Source organism: Nicotiana attenuata, chromosome 2 (assembly GCF_001879085.1).
Source record: "Nicotiana attenuata strain UT chromosome 2, NIATTr2, whole genome shotgun sequence".
NCBI classification, from domain to species: domain Eukaryota; kingdom Viridiplantae; phylum Streptophyta; class Magnoliopsida; order Solanales; family Solanaceae; genus Nicotiana; species Nicotiana attenuata.
Genome location: NC_031990.1, coordinates 90,871,980 through 90,895,383, shown reverse-complemented (window position 1 = coordinate 90,895,383; position 23,404 = coordinate 90,871,980). Strand labels below are relative to the sequence as shown.

The window sequence follows — 23,404 nt, the reverse complement described above, 5'->3', positions numbered from 1 at the left end:
ATTGTAATCCATATTGCCATCCAACACTTCGAATAGAGTGGTCTTCATTACTCCTTCGGTGTGTGTGGGCAGAAAAATCTCTCCTCAGGTTGTCACACTAGTCAAGTTGAAGCCAACTAAGAGTTTTGTTGCCAGAACGATGCTGCCGGTTAACTTCGCTTGTTCCAGAACTCTCTATTGGATGATATTAGCTGAACTTCCTGGATCAACCAGAACACACTTAATTTGAAATCTAAAACATTGAGTGAAATTACCAAAGCGTCATTGTGCGGCAGAAGAAGTCCGTCAGCATCCTCCTCCGCGAAGATGATATCATCTTCCGCGACTTCCTAGAGTCACTTGTTATGAGTCACCGATATTTTTGTTTTCTTTGCTACTGAAAAGGTTGTTGGAAAATTTGGATGAATATGGAGAATAAAAGGTTTAGCTTGAGGCGTGTCAAGGACACTGTCCTTAAAAATATTTTGCCCACACCGCGATGAATAAAATTAGGCATATCCCCCAGGATTCAACAAGCTCTTCTAGTATAAGTAGGAGCAGAAACAACAAAGATTAATCAGAAGAAAACCCAGCATAAAAGAAAAGGGAAGAAAAGTTTTTACTAATTTTCTTTTTTACTCTAAAAATGGACACAAAGAATTATATATATGTAGTCCAAAAAATGGACATCGGATTGCTAATCATAGTAAAGGCCAAAAATGTTAGAAAATTAAAGGCCATTTAAGGCTTTGAAAGAAACTTTAGCCATTAAGGCTATTCAAGAATAATATTAATTTTCAGTTACAAAATCATTATTATATTTGAGAATATATTATATTTAAATTTATTAGTATAATAAATACCCACCATTAACATAATATTAAAACAATGAATCTAAACATCAATTTGAATATTTCTTTTTGAGTTATTAAAATTATTTTTCTAACAATCCCACACATAACTCAAAAAGAATATTAGGTAATAGAGTAAAATAAAAAGTTTCGATAGGTTTTCACAAATGAGCATAATGCGTCGAATCTGGTGTCTCTTGGACTATGAACCAGACCTAGATAAAATAAGAATAAACTTACAGATCAATTGGTGAAGTTTAAAACTTCTATGAACCAAGAATTCTTTTGTAAGTTTATTGCCTTATCTATCACATTATACTCGCACACACTTCGTTGTTTGTCGCGATTTTACGCTAATAGGCCATGCGCGCGCCTGGTTTTCATGAGTGCTCTAGAAATTTTGCCACAAATTTCATAGGAGCGGCCCCACTCCACACTCATATAGGTCCATCCATCAAGTGTATTCTGCAGCCGATACACCACCTATAAAAGGCTATGGATTATTGGATTAAGAGTTTAATAACTCAACTTCACATTCCTTGCAGTCTCGCACTATATACATACACCATAGGAAGAGATATAATTTGATAGTGCATATTTGATCAAATAATGACTCGTTATTACCCATATGAACCTACTTCATGGGATCTCCAATCACATAGGTTGGGTTACCATCATTACTGATACATCTCAAATTGGCAAAAGTCTCAACCCCTAGATGTTTTACTTATAAGTCAAAGGATCGGCCAAATCCACTTTTGACTACACATAATATGTATAAAAAATTCTCATCTCTAGGCAATTATTTTATGATATTATATCTTACGCACGACAGATTTCTGTGACCTCGGGTGCATCAAGTCATATTTCCAGGTTCTTTCCATCGGGATTTGATACCTCCCGCTTTCTTGTCGCTTTCTTTATGTTAGTTAAATTGTGGCTATTTAGTTAGCATCACTTTAAGCACATTATTAGAGTACTTGTAGTTGCTACCTGTTATTTCTAGTTTGGGTCTTTGTTAGTGTTTTTCAGAGTTTGTCGTAGGTATAGTGGCTGTGGTCTGGGATGGTAGAGTAAGGTCATGTCCTCGAGGGGTTCCAGGGGTGAGAAGGGGGGTGGGAAGGGGGTCAGTGGATGGGACGGGAGGCAAGTAGGGTAAGGGGAAAGAGGGAGCTTGTAGATTGAGGATCGGTTCGTGGAACATAGGCACGTTGACGTGTAAGTCTATTAAGTTGGCGAAGATTCTCCAGAAGAGGAAGGTTAATATAGCTTGTGTCCAGGAGACTAGGTGGGCAGGGTCGAAGGCGAGGAATGTGGACGGGTATAAGTTGTGCTACTCTGGAGTCGTGAGGGGTAAGAATGGAATGGGTATCTTGGTGGATAGGGATCTTAGAGAGTCTGTGGTTGAGGTTAGGCGAGTGAATGATAGGCTAATGTTTATTAAGTTGGTGATTGGTGAGTTCACCCTCAATGTCGTTAGCGCTTACGCGCCGCAAGCGCGCTTGGATGAGGAGGTTAAGAGGCGCTTTTGGGAGGGTTTGGACGAGATTGTGCGTAGTATTCCACCTACTGAAAGGTTATTTATTGGAGGGGATTTTAATGGCCATATTGGGTCGGCTGCTGGTAGTTATGGCGAGGTGCATGGTGGCTTTGGCCTTGGGGATAGGAACGGAGGAGGTACTTTGCTGTTAGATTTCGCTAAGGCTTTCGAGCTGGTGATTGCGAACTCGACTTTTTCGAAGAGGGAGGAACATCTGGTTACTTTCCAAAGTTCGGCGGTGAAGACTCAGATTGATTACCTTCTCCTCAGAAGATGTGATAGAGGGTTGTGCAAGGATTGCAAGGTTATCCGGGAGAGACCCTCGCGACTCAGCATAGGCTCTTAGTGATGGACGTCAGCTTTATGATGAAGAGGAAGAAGAGGTATGCTCGTGGCCGACCGAGGATTAGATGGGGAGCTTTAACCAAGGATAAAGCCCAGGACTTGGAGGGGAGGTTATCCGCTATGGGAGCTTGGAGGAGTAGTGGAGACGCGAGCACTATGTGGTCAACGATGGCGAACTACGTGAGGGAGGCAGCGAGAGAGGTGCTAGGGATATCGAAGGGTTTTTCTGGCAGGCATCAAGGCGACTGGTGGTGGAATGACGTAGTCCAAGGTAAAGTGGAGGCGAAGAAGGTAGCGTACGCGAAGTTGGTAGGGAGCACAAGCGAGGAGGAGAGGAGAGCGAATAGAGAGAGTTACAAGGTGGCGAGGAAGGAGGCAAAGCTGGCGGTCACGGAGGCTAAGAATGCAGTATTTGGTCGTCTATCCGAGGAATTGGGGGAGAAAGGCGGGCAGGAAGTTGTTTCGGCTGGCTAAAGCGAGTGAGAGGAAGGCCCGGGATCTGGACCAAGTAAGGTGCATCAAAGACGAGGATGATAGAGTATTGATGGGAGAGTCCCAGATTAAGCAGAGATGGCAGACGTACTTTTATGGTCTTCTAAACGAGGAGGGGACCGGGATATAGCGCTAGGGGATTTGGGGCATTCGGAGAGTCTCCGAGATTTTAGGTATTGCAGGCGCATTAAGGTGGAGGAGGTCGCGGGCACTTTGCGTAAGATGAGTAGGGGTAGAGCGACCGGGCTAGACGCCGGTTGAGTTTTGGAAGTCTGTGGGTAGAGCAGGATTGGAGTGGCTGACTGGGTTGTTCAATGTAATTTTTAGGACGAAGAGGATGCCTGAGGAGTAGAGGTCGAGTACAGTGGTACTGTTGTACAAGAACAAAGGTGATATCCAGTGTTGTAATAATTATAGGGGTATCAAGTTACTAAGCCATACCACGAAAGCCTGGGAGAGGGTGGTGGAGGTGAGGGTGAGGAAGACGACGTCTATATCTGACAATCAGTTTGGGTTCATGCCGGGTCGCTCCACTACGAAAGCTATCCACCTTATTAGGAGGTTGGTGGAACAGTATAGGGATAAGAAGAAGGATATGCACATGGTGTTTATTGACTTGGAGAAAGCGTATGACAAGGTCCCTAGGGAGGTGCTCTAGAGATGTCTTGAGGCAAAGGGCGTGCCGGTAGCCTACATAAGAGCGATCAAGGACATGTATGATGGAGCTAAGACTAAGGTTAGGACTGTGGGAGGCGACTCGGAGCATTTCCCTGTTGTTATTGGATTACACCAAGGCTCTGCGCTTAGCCCGTTCTTATTTGCCTTGGTGATGGATGCACTGACACACCATATTCAAGGGGATGTGCCATGGTGTATGTTATTTGCTGATGACATAGTTCTAATTGATGAGACGAGGGTCGGTGTTAATGAGAGGTTGGAGGTTTGGAGACAGACCCTCGAGTCTAAGGGTTTCAAATTGAGCAGGTCTAAGACAGAGTACCTGGAGTGCAAGTTTAGCGCTGAGTCGAGAGAAGTAGGCAGGGACGTGAGGCTTGGATCACAGGTCATCCCCAAGAGAGATAGCTTCAAGTACCTTGGGTCGATGATTCAGGGGGACGGAGAGATCGACGAGGACGTCACTCACCGTACAGGGGCGGGCTGGATAAAATGGATGCTTGCATCTAGAGTCTTGTGTGACAAGAAAGTGCCACCAATACTCAAAGGTAAGTTTTATAGAGCTGTGGTTAGACCGGCCACGTTGTATGGGCAGAGTGTTGGCCGGTTAAGAACTCCCATATCCAGAGGATGAAGGTAGCAGAGATGAGGATGCTGAGGTGGATGTGCGGGCACACTAGGATAGACAAAATTAGGAATGAAGATATTCAGAAGAAGGTGGGCGTGGCCCCTGTGGATGACAAGATGCGGGAAGCGGGCTCAGATGGTTCGGGTACGTACGGAGGAGAAGCCTTGATGCTCTGGTAAGGAGGTGTGAGCGGTTGGCCGTAGTGGGTACAAGAAGAGGTAGAGAGCGGCCTAAGAAGTATTGGGGAGAGGTGATCAGGCATGACATGGTACGACTGCAAATCCGAGGACATGGCCCTTGATAGGAAGGTCTGGAGGTCAAGCATTAGGGTTGTAGGTTAGGGGGTAGTAGAGCTTTCCTTACTTCATATCCGGGGTGAGGCGGGGTTGGATTAGGGTTGATCTTAGATGGCTTGCAGTTTATGTTAAGTCCACACTATCCTTGTTGTTTATCTTAGCCCCGGGCCTTAGATACTGGTTACTGTTATTGCATGTCATTTATCTTTTGGTTGTTGTGCTTCTGTTACTATTACGGTTTCTACTGGAGTTACTAATGAATTGTCTTTTCTTATTTTTTATTTCTGTCTTTCTGAACCGAGGGTCTATCGGAAACAAGCTCTCTGCCCTATCGGGGTAGGGGTATAGTCTGCGTACATATTACCCTCCCCAGACCCCACTTTGTGGGATTTTACTGGGTAGTTGTTGTTGGTTATTGCGCTTTGGCAATCACAATTCATCGACATAATTATTGTCGGTTTAACTCACCAAGAGGTTGCTTAATTAGCCTCACTGCCAGGCAATTTTAATCTCATAACACCCACCAAAAGGTGATCACACAACAACTAGATAGTTATTTCTCATCTGAATCAGAGATTTAATTTTTTCACTGTATTCTTTTAACACAGTGGAAAATCCATATATAGAATACTAACTCATAGTATTCTCACATAAGGCACAAAATCATCTCAGATAAAATAAAACTTGACTTCTATACAAGTGCTTTTTTTTTATTTATATTTTTCAACACATAAGAACTTATTTCTTCTTGTATCTTTCATAGTCAAGTACCAAAGTAAAAAAATTTAAAAATAGAAGGAACTTTAACTTCTACAAAAAATATCTCAAATCAGTAGGAAACATGTCATAATTCAACGATTTCTTCACCCAATTGACTAAGAAACCCGAAGCAACATAACTTTTTAAAGCAGAAATACAATATATTTTATATCTTCCAATATAAATTTTTGCCACAAAAAAACTCAATTTTGTAAGGCCTTATTATAATTTTAACAAATAATATTTCCTATATTTCTCCTTCCTAGGAACATGATATATAACTCCGGACACCACGGACCCTCACATTTTTAAAATTTTTCAGGTTAAGGAGTTAACCTTATCACAACTCATAAAGAGTTCTACTTTATAAATAACAAGCTAACAATATAGCTTCACCCAATGATTATCACATAGACTATGCAACTCATTAATTAATTTAAATGTCATATTCTTCTTTCCATCTATACAATATTAGATTCAAAAGAACATAAAAATCTTATCTCATGGTTATTTTTAATCACGTCTTGTTAATATATTCCATGATATTATCTGTATTTCATCAAGGAACCAAAAGAAGTAATATATGCCTTTACGAACATGACTCATACTGTATTTCACGCATATTAACTTGCAAAAAATATTGCTGAGTTTACCCTTCATGATTCTTATTACATTGTTAATCATTGCTGAATTGAATCATCAGTTTATCTTAATCTAGCAAATTCTATTTAACAAGAATACTATCATATTAAATTATTCAGTTTTTCATGCTTAGAGGATCAGCAAAGAACCTATACGACTTGGGTATAAAAATTAGGTATATTTTTATTTCCGAATTCAAAACTCAAATTTATTGGAATTGAAGAATCATTTTAAACCCATTATCTTAGAGCTTTCAAGAAGAAGAATCAATCTAACAAAAATAAAAATATTTCATCACGGGCAAGAGCCTACTATCAAATTCATATAATTTATGTTAGAAGTTGAACATATTAGTCCACGAACAAATTATAATGGGGTATGGATGCTATTAGAAAGCATGAGAAAATATTTCTCGAGAGCTTTTAGCATAAAGTGGATTCTTAAACAAATATATTTTTGTTCCTTTGATTGAATTATATAACTACAGAAATGAACATTTACGAAGGCTTAGACGCATTCAAATACTAAAAAAAACATACCTTAATTCTGTGACGCATTTTGTCTTTCATAATACGATAGTGTACAAAATTAAAATAGCAACTTGCCAAGAGTGCATGCCAAAGTAGAACCAGCAACAACGGCATACGATACCAATATAATAATAATATCTATCCATCTGTCATGTATTACTCTCGGGATTCCAGAATCGATGGAGAATGCTTAAGTTTCTTCCGCTTTAGCCAATTTGAGTTTTGTTAGAAACCATAATAATTGATATTCTCCATAAGAACAGTGTAAAAGTATCTTTAAGATTGTTGGAAAACTTGGATGATTATGGAGAATAAAAGGTTTAGCTTGAGGCGTGTCAAGGATACTGTCCTTAAGGATATTTCGCCAACAGCGTGATGAATAAAATTAGGCGTATCCCCCAGGATTCAACAAGCTCTTCTAGTATAACTAGGAGCAGAAACAACAAAGATTAATCAGAAGAAAATCCAACATAAAAAAAGGGAAGAAAAATTTTTACTTTTTTTTTTTTAATTTCAAAATGGACACAAGGAATTATATATATGTAGTCCAAAAAATGGACATCAGATTGTTAACCATAGTAAAGGCCAAAAACGTTAGAAAATTAAAGGCCATTTAAGGCTTTGAAAGAAAACGTTAGCCATTAAGGCTATTCAAGAATAATATTAATTTTCAGTTATAAATACATTATTATATTTGAGAATATATTATATTCAAATTTATTAGTATAATAATTACCCACCATTAACATAATATTAAAAGAATGAATCTAAACATCAATTTTAATATTTCTTTTTGAGTTATTAAAATTATTTTTCTAACGAAGGTAACACCATTGACTTCGCTTCCTCCAAAGATCATGTTGATAGTCATCCGAGGTGACCCTTGTGCTACCATCGAAGGCTCCACATTCTCCCAGCTCCGGCCATAGTTGTTCTTGGCTCGGTCAATTAATAACACTCTAAGATGTCCATTCTTCAACAATGTCGCCACCTCTTCGCGAAGATGTCGGCAGTCCCCAGTTATATGGCCATAAGTACCATGGTATTCACACCATAAACTGGGATCCCTCTATCTAGGATCTGATCGGATTGGCTTCACGAACTGTGCTTCCTTGATATTCCTCATTGCCGATACCAATTCGACCAAACTGATGTTAAAGTTGTAATCTGATAACCTGGGATATGTGAAGTCTCGGGCCTCTAGCACCTCCTTCTCCTGTAACGACCTATTGTTCCGGCCACGATCGGTTCTTCTAACGGGAGCAAACTTGTCCGAAGACTGAAACTATTTGTTGATACGCCCATCGGCCCTATTGTACGGTAGAAATCGACCTTTATAGGACCGCCGATCCGCATCAAAGTCGCTCTTAAACTTGTCCTGGTTTTTGTCTCGACCCCATCCCTTGGTGATACCGAAGACCCACCCAAGCTGATCGTCTTCTATCCTTATTTTTGAGTCATAACGGTTATGGACATCTGCCCATGTGGTTGCCTGAAACTCAAGAAGGCTCTCCTTCAGTTTTTGGGAGGCATAAGAACTCAGTGGATTTAGACCCTTTGTGAATGCCTCTGCCGCCCACTCATCTGGAACTGCCGGTAGCATAATCCTTTCTTTCTGGAACCGTATCACATATTCTCGTAGCAGCTCAAATTCGCCTTGTGCGATTCTGAATATGTCTGCCTTTCTGGGATGAACCTTCATTGCTCCGGCATAAGCCTTAATGAACGATTCTGCAAACATTTCAAAAGAATCAATTGAATGCTCGGTAAAAGAGAGTACCATGTCAGAGCCTCCTTCATGAGGGTTTTACCGAACTTCTACAACAGAACCGACTCGATCTCATGTTGAGACAAATCGTTTTCCTTCACCATTGTGGTGTAGTTTGTGATGTGCTCCTGTAGATCCGAAGTCCCATCGTACTTCGGTATGTCCGGTATCTTGAATCTTTTTTGGAATTAACTCCGGTGCTGCACTTGGCTTAAACGGCAACTGCGTGTACTTTTTTAAATCTGAACCATTTAACACTAGTGGCGCGCCCGGAATCTGATCCATCCGAGCGTGAAACTCCTTCGCATTCTGATCCATTCGTTCGTTAATTTTTCTCATAAACCTCATGGGCTCGGTTTTGAAAAGATCACTCCCATTATTATTACTAGATCCGCTAACGGTTCCTCCGGCTTTGTTGAAGCCGACTTTGCACCTTGGGTATTGTTATTAGTTCTCCGAGCCATTTGATTTGAGGGAACACTTGGAGGAATCGGGCCCCTTTCCCTCGCATTGTTGGAAGCACCTGTCAATGCGTATTTTAATTCTGTCATCACCCGATCCTGTCTTGAGAGGTGATCCATGATTGTTCTCTGCTGATCCCTCAAAAGTTTGACCGTTCTATGACATGTTCCTCCTCCGTATCATCAGGAGTTGGTTACCGCACATGCCGATCATACTGACCTTCGCGAACCGGGATCGTCTCGCCCCCTTCGTTTTGGGTTTCACTGATAGAGTTATTGCTCTGGGACAATTCTTCCCCTTCAACGCGTTCTTCCACGTTGTCATTGACGTTATTGGCTGCCATATCTAGTTTTTACTAAGGAAAGAACTCAAACTCGTTAGTGATAAACAAACGGACTAAAGCGATTACGCAGCTGTCTATGTCCCACGGTGGATGCCAAATTATTTACCCATAAAATGGTACAATTGAATTTGTAACGTGGTTTATAGACAAGCGAATCGATTTGACCCAAAAAGTGATAAAGAAACAAGATTAAAATTGAGATTTAACGATTAAATTAAAGAAGATAACAAGTTTCGTTCCGAACTCAGCCTTTCCGAGAACAGAGGCAAAAATAATAATAAAACAATGATGAAGTTGTTTAATTAAGCGTAAAATAGTAAAGCATGAAAGCGAAATAACAAAGTATAACTTTTGCGTGCAGAATGTTTTCTCCCCCACAATTGTTGTTAACTCCACTATTTATAATTTTACCCAGGGAAACAAGATAATAGGATCAGGCTGCTCTTTAAATGAGAATAAAAATGTCATTGGTAAATATGTAACGACAGGCCTTGAAGGTAAATATTCTCCGTAACGATTGGTCATTTAACGCTAGCAAATATTCCTTCATTGAATGTTGTCCGATGGAAAATCTTTGAATCCATCTGGTACAGGTCACACACGTCTCATTCGGTACTAATTTTTTTCCGACTCGTCCTTTGTCTATATTCAGCTCCACGTATCATCTTACTATTCGGCCACCTGTTATCAATCAATTTTACCCCATACAACTCCTCCTTGAATGTGTCTTGTCAATGCGTCCATCGCCAAGGAAAATAAGAACGGGCTAAGAGTGGATCCCTGGTGTAATCTCATCACAACCGGAAAGTGTTTCGAGCCTTCTCCTGTTATCCTCACTCGAGTCCTAGCTCCATCATACATGTCCAGAATTCATAAAATTATGCATATTTGACAAGTTTTGGGGGGGGGGGGGGGGGGGGAGAACATTATTATAATGTTGAGATGAAATTTCGTTCTGTTCGTCACTGATAACTTGAGGAAAAGAGTGACTCTAGTCCTTGATTAGCCCCTCCCGATTATTGCATATATTGATTTACAGGAGGATAAAGTTAATTTATGACATTCAAATATCAAACACAAACTCTATTTCTGTAAGTCGAATGTACTGTGATCAGTATTTCATTAGTTTGACGTTTGAATGTATCTTACTTTCCTTAATTCCTTGTATATGAAAGCTTGGATTTGGCATTAGAGCTTCTCTTGATGAAATAGTTGTTTTATTTGTTCCCTTTAAAATGTTCCCTCTTTCATATATCCAGTTTGAACCAACTTTTCTTTAAATCAGCACAATCTTTTAACTCATCTCTTAAATTTTGTGCCTATATTGAAAGAATATGTGGTGACATTGGATAAATTTAAATTCACAATCATACCTCTTGATTCCCATTTGCACAAAAAAAAAAATAATAATAATAAACCAGTGAATAGTGTAAGACCTTATTTGTTTAGTCCAGTTTATTTACAACATAAACAATCATGCATTATAATTTATGGAAAACTAGTCCGTCAACCAAACGACCTCTTAGTTCATTGAAATTTTTTAGTACAGCATTAAACTTCTTGATTCAGGGGTTCGATCCCCGAGTTCTAGCAATAAGGGTTGTTGTGGAGTGGTAAATACTTCATCCTTAACCAGATTTCTCGAATTCGAGCTCCGGGTATGGAGTCCCCTTTGTAAGATAGGGCTTTACCCTTCAATGTGGGACTACCCGACGCGAATCAGGATTTAGTCAGGCCCCCATGCAGGTACCGGACACCGGGCGGGAGACAAAGAAAAAAAATCATTTTCCCTATATTCTTTCCTTTCAACATAAAAAGAGGAGCCAATTGAAAATATAGATAGGGAATATATTACAATGAAATCAAACAGAATCAACAATGTTTAAGAATTACAAATCCAAAGGTCATTTGGAAATTTACATCAGAAGCCATGGACATAGGAAACCACTTCAACTAATCTAACCTTTATACAATTTTACTCCATCAAGGCATTCATGCCCAACACAAGAATTCAACAGTCTAATGCTGATCTTCATCTGACCTAGACCGTATTAACCGCCTGCGCCTTCTTGAGTTTAACGATATATCACTGAACATGTCAAGGTCAGTTTCATCCTCGTCTTCATCTTCATCATCATCATTGTCATGTAAACCTAGCAGATTTTCACCCCATAGATAGCGCCTCCTTGAGGAAGATCCAGAAGAACGCCGGTGCCTTGACAAAGCCCTCAACCTGCTTCCTCTTACCTCAGACGTAGGGTCCATTGACCCAATCATCTGAAATAAAAAGAAAGTACTCAACCACCGTCCACTTTCACTCGGATCTCGTTCCCCTTCACCTGATAGACCATCTCCATTCTCAATCACGTAATCCCCAAGCACCATCGCTCCGGGCATTGCAGAGTGGATAGCACTAACAATATCGTTGTACTCTCTCTGGTTTTCAAGCCGATGCCACGCTCGTTGTCTTGACGGATCAATATCAGAAGGGCGTGCTGTCGGGTGAACTCTCCTAGCGTGCTGCCTCAATTCACTGTAGTTACCCATGAATGAGCAGGATTCAGAAGAGCAACTTCTAGACTTCCTATTGAGATACTTCCTAGCCTCCTCCACTACCTTCCATCCTAACACGTCTCCACGACACATAGGACACTTCAATTTACCATTGATCTCTTCATGATCCGTTTCCAATAAAGATACAGAACCTGAAGTTTGGAAAATCCCTTCCGACATGCCCGTATGATTATCTGCCACGTTGCCACTCTCCTCTTCTCCTCCAGGGAATGCATCATTTTCTGCAGCCAGTCTTGTTGGTAAATCACGATTTCCATGAAGCGTTCTTAGATCACTTGAATTTCTCAGCTCCAAGCCATCAGAAATCTCAATGGAAACATGCTGGTTGCCTTGTGTCGGACTACTAGAAGGGCAGTCCTTACCGTCAGCCTTCAGATTCTTGAAACGATCCAGGCAATTCGAATGCCTATAACTTGTGTCGCAAATGTATGATCGGCAACCCTTATTATGAGAGGTACAAAGGAGGAGAACGGCATTGTGTGGATGCTCCATGCAGATGGGGCATGAAGCTTCATTCCATTCTTTGTAGTCAACATGCATATCAGCATCAAATGACATGCTCCGTTTCCTACTAGCCATCTAAGTACACTATGAACTGTTATTAACAACATTCAACCCAGTATTGCAATGCATTTAACAATATGGCAGTAGGACATTTTTATTCGATGAAAGACAGTAAAAAATTGTCATGAAAAGATCCTACGCGTCTCAAGTTGTATAAAAGATAAAGAATAAATATGCACATAGGTAAAAGAACTCTAGGCACACACACTTTAATTATGTGATGTGATGCAAACACCCAGCACTTTTTCAATTGTAGGCTTTTCGTACATTTATCAAGAGCTTTTTTGGGTGTGAGGGAAGGGGTAGGGTCGTCCAGACGTCCACACTATCCAAGATCCTCGGATAGTAAGTCTTAAATATCAAATATTACACGAACAATCTACAAACCATATCCTCAAAAAAAAGGAGCTACACAGGGCATATTGTTATTTTGTTTTCTTTTTCTGAGGATCAGTACGTAAGGCACAAGAATATTTAGAAATGGTATTCAGCAATATCCCACACCAAAAAGCAATCTCCTTTGCTTCCCCCTAAAACCTCTATGTTTTTACATGTGGGAGCAATCATTAATTTGACCAATCCCTCCATTAAGTCTAGATAACAAAACCAAGTTCTGGTCCTATCGATCAAGCATAGGTCCACTAGGATGCATCTCGGAAGCACCAGAATTTCCAAGTCAGTACTGCCTCAGCAGACTCTTTTCGAGCCGGAGGAGTTATAGCATCTCCATCAGCAGTATTAATCTTATGAGCTTAAGTATAAAAATGAAGCCTAGATATGAAGAACATAAAGTATAGTCGACACATTAAAGGACACAATCTTGTAACTCAACAACAACAACAACTACAACATAACCAGTGTGAACCCACAAGTGGGGTCTAAGAGAGTGTACCGCAAACCTTACCCCATCCTTGTGTGAGATAGAGATCTATGCGCAATCTTGTAACTCAGTACTCCAATAAAGATAGATAGTACTCCGTCTTTTCATCTTTTTATAGGTAAAAAGCGCACTCTGTTTAAGGATTACAAGTAAAAATTTGCATCCAATCAACCTTACATCCTTTTAAAAATTCTAATTATTCTCCCGTTTGCATGAGAAACTAGCCAATATAGAAAATCATCTCATGTATACAAAAAGAAATATGTACTCAATTATCGCCAATGCAATATTTCCAATTAGGCCCTATTTTCGCTTATCTTCTTTTCTAGGTCTCTACATTAAGTGCATAATCATTTTGGTAGTTACATAGTAAAGCCGCCATGCCATTCCTGCCAAGAGTTGACTGCAACAGATAATAAACCTCAAATAGCTACATCTATCTTTCCTGTCTGCATAACTCCCCAAGAGAATGCCGGGTCTCTTCTCTACTGGTTTCTTCTGAATGGTCAGTTTTAGCAATTGAAATACTACACAATCTCTATGCCACTCTACTGCAAATTGACTTGCAACGTTCACAAACAACTAATTAATTTTCAATGGTCAAGAGTCCAAGAAATCTTATACTAGTCTAAATCTTGATACAGAACAGCAAATGACTCCTAAAAATAGTAAATATAATCTGAAAGAGAGGATAAAATGTCAATAATGCATTCTTGTGCACCGGAAAGCATAGAGCAGGATTCACATAGAACGACAATTGGAAAACTCAAAGTAGGAGGAAAAATTGGCTAACAAAGATGAAATCATACAGCTAAACAATAACTAGTTTTGGATTGACGGACAGTAGTAGCAGTTGTTTTAACAATTAAACTATAGGACAAACAACAATGAAAAACAAGCGGAAACTTTATGTATAAATGAGCTCTATCATTCGTTTGCAATAAATCAGAATTACTGACAGACGCTAACTAGTCAAAAATTTGAACAAAATCCTATTTTCAGAAAACCATAAACACCACCATCAAAACTGCCAGAACAACAAGAACACTATTAAGCCTCAATCCCAAGCAAGTTGTGGTCGGCTATATGAATCCTCACTACCATGTTGCTCCATTTAAGCTCATTGTAGACCAATATTTTACAAAATAAATAAAATGTACTCGAACTTCTCTATACTTACGACTGGCATATAAATCTCCAATCTGACCAAAACACTGCTAGAAAATATGGAACCTAACTTACTAACATGACAAACATATTCATTGATCTTCAACAGAACTAAATTCAACAACCCTATCTATACTTCGCCCGAAAATAGAATTCAACAACTCATAGTTGATCCATTACCCTTCAATAAAATATGATCATAATTTCTAACCCCAAATAAAACCCCAGAAAAAGAAAATGCAAACTTTGAAAGAAAAATTCAATATTTTAAAACCCCACATATTTTTTTTGCAAATAAAAAAATTATAAAAAAATCAGTCAACTTTTTCCCAAATTAGAATTCAACCCTTCAAAATTCCAACACTCAAAACACAAAATAGATCAAAAAGATCTTAACTTTAACGGTGTATCAAGTAGATCTTCTTAAATTCATAAAAATTAGACCATAATAGTAAAGCAGAGATCAAATTAGGGCAAATGAACAAAAGCCCTAAATACAATGAATTAGGAAATTAGGGTGCATGAAATTACGATCAAAATATGAAATTGAATTCTTCTAGATTTTGTTCTTACAAGATTGATTGTTGATTTTGGCTTCAAATGTGTGAATTAAAAAGCACTTCTACTCAAAATTAGGGTTTGAGATAAAAAGGAAAAAATGTCGCATCTGATATCCGATTGGAATTGTTGGTTTCTATTTATATTTATTATTTATATTATATATAGGGGGTAAATTGGAAAATGCACATATATCTTGAAAATTAAGAGCCCGTTTGGATATAAGAAAAATTTCACTTTTTTCGAAAATTTTCAATTTTTTCTGAAATCAGTGTTTGGCCATAAATTTTCAAATTTTCACTTGAAGATGGATTTTGGAATTTTTCGAAAATTTGAAAAACTTCAAAAAACTGCTTTTTCAAAATTTTCACACAGATCACTCACAAAACTTCAAAAATAACCCAAAATTATATTCATGTCCAAACACAACTCTAGTTTTCAAATACCGTTTTTACTTTTTACCGAAAATTTACAATTCTTATGTCCAAACGCCCACTAAGTAAACAGAAAACTGTGGGGTGAAAAAAATAGGACAAAATGATGGGGTAAAGAAAAAAGTGGTGTTGTTACGAAACTTAGCTCAAAGTAATACATAAAACAAGAAGATAGACAACAATGTAGAGAGAAAGAGAGGAGAGAATCTATTTCTTCCATGTATTCAAGTGTGTACAATGTGATGCCCAAACCCTCTATTTATAGGATGATATAGGTAATACAAAGGGACTCCATAAATATAGTATTAACTATTGAGAACATGGGGGAAGATCATGGAGGTGTGGGAGTTACAACCATAATGGTAAGAAGTAGTGGGAGGTTAATGGAGAAGAGTAGTGGGTGTTACTCCCTTAGGAGTTATGGACATCCACCATAATCAAGTGTTTCATAACACTCCCCCTTGGATGTCCAAAGATAATGTGCCTCGTTAAAATCTTACTAGGAAAAAACCTTGTGGGAAAAAATCCTAGTGAAGGAAAAAGAGTACACATATCTTGTAATACGCATTACTTGCTGCCTCATTAAAAACCTTGCTAGGTAAACCCAGTGGGATAAAACCTTAGCTAAGGGAAAAAGAGTACAGCGCGTATTTGCCTCCCCCTGATGAAAATATCACTTTATTTCTCGGAGACGACGAATTCCAAGCTTGTATAACAACTTCTTTAATATTGAGATCGACAATGTCTTGGTGAATTATTCCGCCAAATTATTACTTGAACGAATTTCTTGAACATCTGTTTCATCTTTCTGTTGAAGATCGTCTCTACAAAGAAACTTTGGCTAAATGTGCTTTACTTTGTCTTCTTCAATATATCGTTCTTTCAATTGAGCTATGCAAGCAGCATCGTCTTCAATATTATTGGAATCTTCTCTTCAAAGAAAAGCCACACATCTTGTGAAATGATAATATGACAATTCCTCACATACAAATAGATTGTTTGAAGAACGGACTTCAATAAATGCCTGCATTTGCATAAACAACAAAACCTTGACAATATTTGTTAAAATAAACAAATCTATATCAAGGATTCCTTTTGCAATATAATACTAATCATATTTCAATATCTCCATATAGCCTTTATATTTTTAGCTGTTGGGACTATTCGTCCAACTTCATATTTTTCAGATAAAGTCAATTTTCATTGCATATTTTTCATTTGGCCAATCATTTATCTGTCCAAATCCCATGACAGATTTGAGCACAAGATCATCGTCAATATTAATAATATTGAGCGCTACATTATATTAACAACATCGTCGACGATCATTTTACATCGGTTCCATCATCGCACAATAAAGACATAACGTATCGAGATCTCATTATTTTCAAGTACCTGAGCCTCTCCCATGAGGTCTTATAAAGTGTTATGTCATGGTGCTCTTATAAAGCACTTGCCTCCTTATTATGACCATCTTGAACATTTTCTCCCTCCTTCTTCAAGGAGTTTTATCTTGGGAACCGATTTGTCTATTACGCTTCATCCGTGCCATAAACTCTATCCATCATGGATGTTATTCTATTTGGAGCATTAGCAGCTGGAATATGACATTTAACTTTGGGTCAGCAATGTGCTTGGAAGTATTTTAGAAATGAATTATCACTTGAACTTCAAGTTCATATTTTCTTGTACGAGGATCTAATGTACTCATAATAATTCATTCCATGTATTACTTTTTCAGCTGCCCATTTTCTCCCCCTAATGTCGGGATCACCAACACATTTTTCAACCTTCTTTGGGAATCCATCTTTGTGCATTGTGGCAGCACAATTAAATCATATAGCACATCCATATTTCTAGATGGGAATATTTGGTTCCTGACCGTGAACCAATTGTGATGGGGAGAATTTATCATAACTTGTTGGCTAGATGCGTACAAGTGCTGTTGTATATTAAATAATACACCTCATACCAAATTTCTATTTGGGAGTTTTGTTCTCATAACCAATGGTTTAGCTATAATTGGAGGCATACAATTTCTGCTAAACCAACTTGGATTTAAACCAGCATTATCAAGATAAATTATCATAATATATATTCTGGAACTGTGCTCTAATAATTTGAGCAAACAACCTTGCAAAAACCAAAGTGCAAGTTGATAACAAACGCACATGTGACCATACAATAGATGTATCTATTAAAATCATATAATAGTAAACGGTCCACATGGCAGGTGACTGGGCCCATATATATATCACCTTTTATACGTTCCAAAAATCAGAGAATACAATCCCAACCCCAGCTGGTATAGTAATCAATTTATCATGAGAACAAGTCGTACATGAGAATTCTCGAAGAATCTCCTTATTCTTCAATTTATGCCAATGTGAATTCTCAATCATTTTTCGCATCATAATTGAACCGGGATGGCCAACCGGTCATGCCAACTGATATTTGTTTCAGTAAATATTTAATTTACTATGGCATGTGATTTCATCATCATGCTTATACATCTGTAGTACAAATAGAAGAAAAATCGGGTAACCTTCATATTTACCCGGTATGTTATAGTAATATGAAGATAATCGATCTTCCTTTCATTTATAGTCTCAATATGCCAACCACTTTGGCTAATACATTTGAAACTCAAAAAGTTTCTTTTGAGACTTACTACCACCAATGCCATGAATAATTTTATTTATTCGGGTAGTAACAAATTCGCTCTTCTGGAGCTCTCAATAATTTTGCACTACAAGATCTTTTATAACACCATCCAAGTGGTGAATTTTTCCTCCACAGAGAAAATTATCTTATCATAATAATTGTCATGGTCAAAATCATCATAAGCAAAATCTTTTCTTGCTTTAATTTTGCCTTTAATAACTTTTTATAAGGCATGGCAAAATATTTTTGGCTTACCACATGTACACGACCAATGACATATTCGTGTAACCACATAGTAATGTTCATGATCTTTCTTTCTCTCAAACCTCCCGTAGAGGTGAATTGTAGTATTTATTCAACCATGCATAAATACATTCTTGTGCATAATTTGTATCACATATATATTTTCACACTCACTTCAGGAATGAGTCTGCATTTACAATGCTTATCACAAGTCGCATTCTTTCAAAAAATGGACTATAATCGTCTAAACGTGCCTTATATTTACAGACCAAATTGATATACATTCCCTTCACCTTTGAAGGATTATTTTGAGAACCCTTATTGTTCTCCTTTTTATAATTATCATAATGATGACTATTATTATTTTAGTCTTTGGCACGCCCACGTTCATTAGTCAACCACTTGTCTTCATTTAGATTTATTATGCATCGCTATCACATTCACTTCAAGAATGGAGCAAATCAAGTGGGACAAATTTCATGCTTTTTCATGAAAAATATATTATTTTTCATTAGTCATCATTATATCATCAATATGGTGCATTGGGACTCAAACCCACTGCCTTACCCATATAAAAGCATGTTAGTTTATAATGAATTGGGACTCAAACCCAACTCTTATCATCATGATGCACCAGGCCTTAAACCCGATGTCTTATCTTCATAGTGTGATGGGACTTGGACCCACCGTCTTACCTTCAACCAATGTTATCATATTTGATGACATATGAAATAATTATTCCACGCTACATAAGCAATAAAAGTAGTGTTGGCCAAAAATTAGATATCAATATCTCTGTGACCCAACTCAAATGTTATGTTTGGTAGTTTTTAGACAAAGCGAACTAGTTCACAAATATGAAATAAAGTTATCCTTGATGAAAATCATATATTATAACACTAAAATATGTCTAAACCGTCAATATGTCTAGTTACCTTATATTATGTAATCACTAAATTATACAAGCCATAGCATAACTTAAAAGGTACTGCATGCATCTAGTAACAATACTAGTTAATATGAATACTCATACTAATATGCTCACTACTGTCTTTATCATGCATTTCTAGTAACAATTTGCCATAATGCCCATAACCAACTAATCTTTGTTGTGCCAATAATGAGATCAAAGTAACTGAAAAAAAAAACAAATAAGTATATCTTCTTAAAACTATTATAATAATAGTAATCAGTTACCTTAGACTAATATATTTTCTGTGAGACTGTCACAGGTTAAGAGCCACATACTTTTACTGCTAATTGTTGGACTTTAAGCCATTAGGCTTTAAAGTAAAAGAAGTGTGAATTGGAAATGGAGAGAAATAAAATGGAGGAAAAAATAAAAATTTGAAGAAGTGAACTTTTGTCTTGCACTTTGTCCCTCATTGGTGAGGGACAATCACATTTGTGTGCTTATATATAGAATCACTTCTTAAAGCTCTTAAAAGGAGTTGAAGAGAATGAACCCTCGCGCCGTCGTCGTCGCTCGCTCGGCTCGGCTTCGGCTTCGGCTTCGGCTTCGGCTTCGGCTTTGGATTTGTCAAATGATCGATCGATAAGATTATTTTTGGACAAAAATACGCCAGAACCCTGCTGAAGATTCAGAGGGACTCTCTGGCCGCGGTTCTGCCGTAACCGCGGTTAAACCGCGGCAGGCAGATTCAGAGAGTCTCTCTGACCGCGGTTCTGCCGTAACCGCGGTAGGCAGCGTATTCTTCTGAAAAGGCACATTTTCCAGACACCTCTTCTGATAATTGCCTATAAATTCTGAGGCAAGGCTCCATTTTCTACACACGAAAAACACTCCAGAACTTCTTTCTTTCTGAATATACTGCATTCTAATTCGCAGTCTCTCTCTCTCTCAAATTCGTAAGTGTGATTTTGCTCCGTTCTTTAAGTTCGTTGGTATCCTACAGTTTGTATTGCCACTGTTGCAAGAAGGTTTATTCCGTTTTATCCTGGGAGGATTTAATCCATTACCTTGGCAACGTGTGAGGGGGTTAAAATTCCTTAAGGACACACAAGTAAATTGTGGACTCGGAATATTTCTTAAACTCTTCTGTTTTCCCGTTTCTTTTATTTTTCTAACAGTTTTTTTTCCTGATTTTGTGTTTTAACACAGTAACGCTCACAAGCTCAAGGAATTTTATACTAACGTTTCTGTGTTGAAACATATATTAAACTGTTATTCTTATTTTGTATACTGTTTTGGAGGCTAAAGCCTTCGTGCTTTCTACTCCAATAATTGTTCTGTCCGGTTTAAAGTATATAAAAACTTTACCGGAATAATAAACGTACGGGTTTGAAGTATATAAAAACTTCATCATTGTTACGTGTTGTATGTTTGGTTTGGTATTCAGTTTGATGATATCAAAACTTCACTGATTTAAAAAAGTTCTGTTGTGTTTCCAACTCTACAGAAAAGATGACGAACGAAAACCAAACTAATGGAAATGAATCTCCTTTTGAAGAAATATGTTTGGAAAATGGCATTATTCACCAAACAACTGCCCCTTACTCTCCACAATCTAACGGAATTGCGGAGAGAAAGAATCGAACATTGAAGGAGATGATGAATGCGTTGCTGATAAGTTCTGACTTACCACAAAACTTGTAGGGGGAAGCTATACTTACAGCTAACCGAATAATCAACCGTGTACCTCATAGTAAAACACAATCCATTCCTTATGAAAAGTGGAAAGGAAGGAAGCCCAGCTTGAAATACTTCAAAGTGTGGGGGTGTCTAGCTAAGGTACAAGTTCCTAAACCTAAAAGGGTTAAGATAGGTCCAAAAATGGTTGATTGTGTATTTATTGGATATGTAACCAATAGTAAGGCATATCGTTTTCTGGTTCATAAGTCAGAAAATCCGGAGATACACGTTAATACGATAATAGAATCAGATAATGCTGAATTCTTTGAAACTATTTATCCTTATAAAAAGGAAAGTGAAGTGACATACCAAAAGTCAAAACGACCTCGGGAGGAAATAACAGATGGTATGCCTGATGAGGAAAATCCGAGAAGAAGTAAACGTCAACGGACATCTACTTCATTCGGTCCAGATTTTCTGACTTTTCTGTTAGAAAATGAACCTCGTACCTTCAAGGAAGCAATGTCTTCATCAGAAGCACAACATTGGAAAGAAGCGGTCAATAGTGAAATAGAATCCATATTGAGCAACCATACATGGGAATTGGTTGACCTTCCTCCAGGTAATAAAACATTGGGTTCTAAATGGATTTTCAAGAAGAAAATGAAAGACGATGGTACTATTGACAAATACAAGGCAAGACTTGTTGTCAAAGGATTTAGACAGCGAGAAGGTCTTGACTATTTTGACACATACTCGCCGGTAACAAGAATTACATCCATTCGGATGCTAATAGCGTTAGCCGCCTTGTATGATTTTCAAGTCCATCAAATGGATGTAAAAACAGCCTTCTTAAATGGTGATTTAGAGGAAGAAATCTGCATGACCAACCTGAAGGGTTTGTGGTTCCGGGAAAAGAAAAGAAGGTGTGTCATCTTGTTAAGTCTCTTTATGGACTAAAACAAGCACCCAAGCAATGGCATGCGAAATTTGACCAAATAATGTTGTCAAATGGCTTTAAGATTAATGAATGTGATAAATGTGTTTACATTAATAACGTTCCAATTCATATAGTCATTGTTTGCTTATATGTTGATGATATGCTAATAATGAGCAAAGACATTGCCGACATTCAAGCTACTAAGCGCATGCTTGCTAGTAAGTTTGATATGAAAGACTTAGGAGTTGCCGATGTAATTCTAGGAATTAAAATCAAGAGGACTCCTCAGGGTCTAGCTTTGTCTCAATCACATTACGTGAAAATGGTACTTGAAAAATTCAAACATTTGGAATTTAGAAGTGCAAGAACTCCAATTGACTTAAATCATCATCTTATAAAGAATAAAGGTGAAAGTACGTCTCAATTGGAGTATGCTCGTGTGTTGGGAAGCTTAATGTACATCATGAACTGTACACGACCTGATATAGCTTGTGCGATAAGTAAACTTAGTCGATTCACAAGTAATCCCAACAAACATCACTAGGTAGCAATGAAACGAGTTCTGGGATATTTGGAATATACCCAAGACTACGCTTTGCACTACAATAAATATCCTGCGGTTATCGAAGGATATAGTGATGCAAATTGGATAACCGACTCAACAGAACAAAGTCCACAAGTGGATATGTTTTTACTGTTGGTGGAGGAGCAGTATCTTGGAAGTCTTCCAAACAAACTAGCATTGCTCGCTCTACAATGGAATCAGAGTTTATAGCTTTGGATAAAGCCGGTGAAGAAGCTGAATGGCTTCGGAATTTTTTAGAAGACATTCCGTTCTGGCCAAAACCTTTGGCTCCTATTTGCATACATTGCGATAGTGAGGCTGCAATAGGACGGGCAGGGAGCGTTATGTATAACGGAAAGTCTCGTCATATACGACGAAGACATAACACCGTTAGACAACTACTTTCTAGTGCAATTATCACTATTGATTATGTAAGATCAAAGGATAATGTGGCGGATCCGCTTACAAAAGGCTTAACTAGAGAGGGAGTTGAGAAATCATCTAAGGGAATGGGACTATGGCCGAGGACAAGTCAACATGGCGGTAACTCTACCTAGAATTTTGGATGTTCCGAGATCTAGGTTCAAGGAGCTCAAACAAAGTTGTGATTGACCGGTTCAACATTGTCAAAATAAAATCTTTGGTCCCTTCTCGTGATGAAGACAATGTTCAGTAACAAGGATAGAACTTTACACGTTCTTTAATGATTACCTAAGTTTGATGTGGTAGTTATCAAATAGTGTCAATCTAAAGGATTACACGTTTAGGAATCACCTATGTAAGTGTGAAGTGGAAGCCGCTTCAATGAGAATTCTGTAAGGCTAATTCTCTACGCACTTATGAGACCAGGCGGTGTTCATGGCTGAAACGAACACAACAATGAGAACTAAAAGACGGTTAAGGGTTGATTGT

The 23,404-nt window shown here is 38.1% G+C and overlaps 2 protein-coding genes across 3 annotated transcripts; one reads left to right on the top strand and one right to left on the bottom strand.

Moving 5' to 3' along the window:
• Window positions 2,195-2,716, top strand: LOC109222054 (craniofacial development protein 2-like). Its single transcript, XM_019386466.1, has one exon. It carries the CDS (start codon window positions 2,195-2,197, stop codon window positions 2,714-2,716), a length of 522 nt encoding a protein of 173 aa, XP_019242011.1.
• Window positions 11,138-15,179, bottom strand: LOC109214794. 2 transcript variants are annotated; one of them, XM_019378755.1, is made up of 2 exons: window positions 15,069-15,179; window positions 11,138-12,472 (listed from the first exon to the last, which is right to left on the bottom strand). In XM_019378755.1, exon 2 carries the CDS (start codon window positions 12,461-12,463, stop codon window positions 11,330-11,332), a length of 1,134 nt encoding a protein of 377 aa, XP_019234300.1. In that variant the 5' UTR covers window positions 12,464-12,472; window positions 15,069-15,179; the 3' UTR covers window positions 11,138-11,329. The 2 variants fall into 2 exon arrangements, with proteins under 2 accessions (XP_019234300.1, XP_019234292.1); XM_019378747.1 differs by having other exon boundaries at window positions 11,138-12,463.